Source organism: Candoia aspera, chromosome 1 (assembly GCF_035149785.1).
Source record: "Candoia aspera isolate rCanAsp1 chromosome 1, rCanAsp1.hap2, whole genome shotgun sequence".
Taxonomy (NCBI): domain Eukaryota; kingdom Metazoa; phylum Chordata; class Lepidosauria; order Squamata; family Boidae; genus Candoia; species Candoia aspera.
The window spans coordinates 139,110,331-139,116,330 of NC_086153.1; the positions used below are offsets into that span (position 1 = coordinate 139,110,331).

The following is a 6,000-nucleotide window of genomic DNA, read 5'->3' on the forward strand; positions in this document are numbered from 1 at the left end:
GCGATTTAAGTTAATACCTTTTCCCCACATGCCCAGGAGAATACAAATCTCCTGTAAATCTTAGAAGCCTACACAGGTTTATAAGGATGCCATTTTGCAAATGGGCAAACTTATGACAGCAACTTTTTCTTTGTGTACCCACAATATGCTCTTAAAATATTAAACATGCCAAAAAGTTTGGGGATACGAAACACAGAAGATAACATATAGCCCTACAGAATACCATAAGCCATACAAACTATACTGCCAAACAGATAATCCCTCCTTCTAGCCACAATCCAGGAGAAAAAGCTGGCGCACTTAAAGTACAATGCTCCAAAGCATAATTCTGCAGGTAGACCAGAAAGATGCTATGACCACCAGCACTGAAACCTGCCAGCAAGTCCAAACGTAATAAGGCTGCACCTTCTTCAAGTTTCCAATGCAGATCATCCACATTTGTGATCAAAGTAGTCATAATTCTATACCCTAGACAAAATTTAATTTAACTTGTAAGATAATTGGTAGCCCTACAAATACACTGTGTGCACAATTATTAGGCAAGCGAGTATTTTGACCACATCATCATTTTTATGCATATTTTCCACCTCCAAGCTGAATAAACCTGAAATGCTTATTGGATATAAGCATATCAGGTGATGTGTATTTGTGTAATGAGGGAGGGTGTGGCCTAAGGAGATCAACACCCTATATCAAGGTGTGCATAGTTATTAGGCAGCTTCTTTTCCTCAGGCAAAATAGGCCAAAAAAGAGATTTGACTGACTCTGAAAAGTCAAAAATTGTAAAAAGTCTTTCAGAGGGATGCAGCACTCTTGAAATTGCTAAGATATTGGGATGTGACCACAGAACCATCAAACGTTTTGTTGCAAATAGTCAACAGGGTCACAAGAAATGTATTGAGAAAAAAAGATGCAAATTAACTGCCAAAGATTTGAGAATAATCAAATGTGAAGCTACCAGGAACCCATTATCCTCCAGTGCTGTCATATTCCAGAACTGCAACCTACCTGGAGTGCCCAGAAGTACAAGGTGTTCAGTGCTCAGAGACATGGCCAAGGTAAGGAAGGCTGAAACTTGACCACCACTGAACAAGACATATACGTTGAAACAGCAAGACTGGGCCAAGAAATATCTGAAGACAGATTTTTCAAAGGTTTTATGGACTGATGAGATGAGAGTGACTCTTGACAGACCAGATGGATGGGCCCATGGCTGGATCAGTAATGGGCGCAGAGCTCCACTTCGACTCAGACGCCAGCAAGGTGGAGGTGGGGTACTGGTATGGGCTGGAATTATTAAAGATGAGCTAGTTGGACATTTTTGGGTTGAAGATGGACTCAAAATCAACTCCCAAACCTACTGCCAGTTTTAAGAAGACACTTTCTTCAAGCAGTGGTACAGGAAAAAGTCTGCATCTTTCAAGAAGACCATGATGTTTCTGCAGGACAATGCTCCATCGCATGCATCGAAGTACTCCACTGCATGGCTAGCCAGTAAAGGCCTCAAAGATGAAAGAATAATGACATGGCCCCCTTCCTCACCTGACCTAAACCCTATTGAGAACTTGTGGGCCCTTCTCAAACAGGAGATTTACAGTGAAGGAAAACAGGACACCTCTCTGAACAGTGTCTGGGAGGCTGTGGTTGCTGCTGCACAAAAAGTTGATCGTCAACAGATCAAGAAACTTACAGTCTCCATGAATGGAAGGCTTATGACTGTTATTGCAAAGAAGTGTGGCTATACTGGTCACTGATTTTTTGTTTGAAATGTCAGAAATGTTTATCTGTAAATTTTGAGTTGTTTATTATTCTCACTTTAACAGATGAAAATAAACGAGATGGGGGAATTTTCATTTTTCATTTAGTTGCATAATAATTCTGCACACTAATAGTTGCCCAATAATTGTGCACACATAGATAGGCTCCTAAGAAAGCCAAAACCTCACTTTTACTTTCTTAAATATTCAGGTTTGAGGTTTATTAACATTTTGGATTGACCGAGAGCACTGTATTTGTTCAATAATGAAATTCATCCTCAAAAGTACAACTTGCCTAATAATTGTGCACGCAGTGTACTTGGAGTTGTGAGACCAATACAGTATAACATTAGGTTAGCATGTTAATGCTAAGCATAACACAGCTTATTTTGATACCCAAAATGACAAAGTACACTTTGCATACATCCTTTAAACCAGAAAAAAGAACCAAACCAGATGTTCAGATTCTATTTTAAAGGACAGGCACTAACCCTAAAATTGCAATTTCAGATATCAAGCAAACTACAAAAAGGAGAGGTTGTACTTCAACTGAACTGGAGAATTTCCTTTTTAGTACATGGAGAAGAAAATCACTGCACTTTATATCACAGATAAAAGTAAGACACCACTACTCATTCTTCTCAGTGCCACCCAAAAATTGTTAATATCTGGATTACACTCTTTATAGCACTGTGAGACATTCCATGCACATTTTGATTCACTATTTGCAGATTCAAAAAGAAGCAAAATTCAATCTATGCCATATCCCAACAGTTATTGCTACGTATAGACTGACTGCCATTCTGAAAATGGCAATATTAATCTTTCTTTATTAGTTGTTCATATCTGGCTTGAGCATGAGTAACTACTCCCCAAAATCAGTAAATGGAAGAGACAGCTTAGGTTACAATGCAATTATTTGTCCTTTAAACGTTTACCTTGATGTTGCTGCTGCTGCTGCTTAAAACAATGGAGAAATGAAGATATAAAGCAAGCAAGAATTCAAGGTAACAAGTACAGGAAATGAGGAACTAACAAATCATATGTATCCAAAGTCAGGAGCAAGGGATACTATTGCACAATTGCCTGTAAAAACTGGCCCCAAAGACAGCCAAGGATACTAATAAAGGAATGTACAGGAATTAAAGGGGTCAGTAAATGAAAATGCTCAAATTGGGAACGCAGCTGGCATAAACAATATCAGCTTCCAACCCAAACGTTTTAAAAAATAGCCCTGGGGAACTGCCATTTATAGCCATGTACGCATGTGCATATAGGTGTGTTTTGTGCAGGGAAGTCTCAAAAATGTATATTCAACTCAGGACTTGTTAAGACTTCTCTAATGAGAGCTTTTAACCAGTTCTCAGACAGTAAATAAAGCTCTCTATTTTGGACAGTTTAAATATTGTACTCAGCATCATAACTGTTAATTATATTTCAACAGTCATTGGAGATGAAGACTTTTCATATAGCTACTTATTTGTCCACCATAAGAGAATTTAAAAAGACATTTTTAAATACTTTAATCTATTTACCACAAAATTTAGAGGTGATCTACCAACAATGTTGACAAAGCTATTGGATCTAGGCAACAAAACTATAGATGACAAACACTAGATGGAAGCACAAAGATATGAAAACTAACTCCCTCCTGCCATCTAGTGGTCATCCAAATGTTTGCAAACCAGATCTGGTAGTCCTAGTGTAAATGACCTACACTTTTTGAACAGTGGTATTTCTGCAACAAATCATAAGCTCAGTCCTTTCTACTATTGAGAATTATATTTTCCATAGCTGTTTTGTTATAAGAAATACCAGTAAGATAGGTGTATGAATGATATATGTCCCTGAATATTCAGCAGACAAATGTTAGTAACATCCATAGTTCTGTGTCTGCAAAAAGAAATACTGATATAATGCTAATACATTCACAGTGAATGCTCTTTATAAAGCATGAAAGATGTTTGACAAAATATACCCAATTGTTTGAATACCTGTCCCATTAGTAGTGTGGAAAAGGAACCTAAACATAGTGGATGCAACCTATCTCAAGTTAAGCTTACAAGATACAATGTAGCTCAAACTTTCTCAATACAAAAAAAAGCATACGATACATAAGAACATTCATCCAAGCTAAGGAGTTTGTGGCTCTGCTGATCTCTGTAAAAACTACCTTCCAATGAAATTAATGGGATTTAAACATCCTAATTTTTAATAGTATCCATCAGCAACATTCACTTATGTATACACAGCGTGATTCTCTTCCATCTCATATATTGGAGATTCCATCCCTTTAAAATATAATTATTTTGCAGTGAGAAGCCCATGATCTAGCTAAGTACTTGTAAATAAAATGGCAGCTGAATTTAAAAGTGATTCAGCCCCACTTTATTCAAATTATTTTATAGTAACCTTGTGTTAATCATATAAATACTACTCAGAAAATATTGCATTATCTCCTTGCCTGTTCCTTTTCCTGTTCTTCATTATCAATGGTTTTGTTAAAAATGTTCTTTGTATTGGTAAATACTTGTTTTCAGAAACAATTTGGGGTGGAAAGAAAAAATTTCTGTTTAATTTTCCTTAACAAAATCACATCCATACTGGCTCCCTGTAAACATTTTTTAATACTATGGAGTACCTAAAGAGGTTTAAAACTGTAAGATTTTCCGCCCTATGTGACAAAACATACCACTTTCAATAACATGTAAACATAATTAAAAGACAGACTAATTTTGCTGTGTATTTTAATCATCCGGAGTAGGAAGAAATTTGATTTGTGTGCCTCTGTTTCTGGGGGACAGTTAACTTGTGGTGTTTATGAACTTTACAGCCACCTAGCCTTTGCATCTTTTCCTACAAAGTATGGTGCAGATACCAGGATATTATTCCTCTATAAATATCAGAATACATTGCAGTTATTTAAAGATGTAAAATAAGTATGTGCCATTCATACAACACAGTCCACTTATTAACTGCAAATTGTTAAAGCTCTGCAAGCATCTGGCATTCCAAATCCCTTTCTTGCAGCCAGGCAATGAGAGGAGCCACTATTACTTCTTCTTGAGGCCAGACTGATACAGATGAAATCCTAACCCTCAAGGGGGTCAACAGGAATCTTATCACAAGCTTTAAAGGAGCCAGAATTTCTCACCACTAAAAATACAATTCAAGACTTTTGGTTCCAAGCATGCAATTTTAAGGTCTGTTTCAATCACCCGCATAGAGTGAAATAGGCGTTTAACTTCCACGTTATCTCTGTACTTGGGAAACAACCCAGGTTACACGTGACATATATTTAATCATAAAGGGCTGAATGGCAGGCAGGCAAGCAAGCAAATATACACACCCTGGGAACATGACGGCTTGTACAGACCGATGAATGTTCACATAAATCCCTCTCATCAACACACCATGCCAGACCTTTGTACATAGTTCATCACAGAATAGGAAGAGCTTTGCACGTACTACAGATACACATTCACGAATTTAAAAATGCTGCTACTCCGGGATGTGCAACGTGGGGTGCGATTGTGAGAAAGCGGGCGGGGGAGACAAGGAAGGCTTGGGGATGGCGAGGGGGATGGGACGGAATACAGCGGGACTCCATCCTTCTGGCTCGCCCTCTCCCTTTAAAGGGGCTGCTTTCCTGCGAGCGCCCGGACGACTCACCTGGTCTATCGGTAGCCGAATGGCGTTGCTGAGAGGCTGCAGCAGCGTGGAGCCTGTGGTGCTGGTGGCCATGGCGGAGAAGGCGCTCCCCCCAAGTCTGGGGCCCAGCCAAGATGATAGAAGAGGGAAAGAGGAAAGTGGAGAAGGTCCAGCGGCCACCGCCGCCACCGCTCCCCTCCCTTCTGCCTCAGAACATCAACAGCAGCAGGACGACGGCGGAAGCGCGAAAAACGCCCCAACCCCGAGTGGCGGCGGCGTGACAAGAAGAGGGCAGCAAAACTCGCCCGTGCAAGTGACGGCTTCCCTGACCAATCCCGATGCAGCTCCTGCCCCTATCGATCGCGAAGAGGCAGGACGAATCGACCCCCGACCGAGGCGGAGCCCGGCGGCTGCTAAGTGACAGTGCTGGGGCTCAGTACTGGCGCTACTCTGGCGTTGCGTGTTGGGAGAAAGGGGGGAAGGCGCCCAATGGCTGTCTAGCCGAGGTAGGATAAGGCAGCCTTGGTCTCTCCCGCCTTCTTCAGCAAGCTCTCGCCGCTGCTGCTACAGAGGCGGGGCCGGCACGCTTGCT

The 6,000-nt window shown here is 40.5% G+C and overlaps 1 protein-coding gene across 1 annotated transcript in view; it reads right to left on the reverse strand.

The window, feature by feature from the left end:
• Nucleotides 1-5,673, reverse strand: part of MBOAT2 (membrane bound O-acyltransferase domain containing 2) — a 111,088-nt gene extending 105,415 nt beyond the window's left edge. Inside the window, exon 1 of the mRNA XM_063314372.1 lies at nucleotides 5,430-5,673. Coding sequence (XP_063170442.1) covers nucleotides 5,430-5,501 — 72 coding nt within the window. The 5' untranslated portion in view covers nucleotides 5,502-5,673. The remainder of the gene's footprint in view (nucleotides 1-5,429) is intronic.
• Nucleotides 5,674-6,000: the final 327 nt, after the last annotated feature.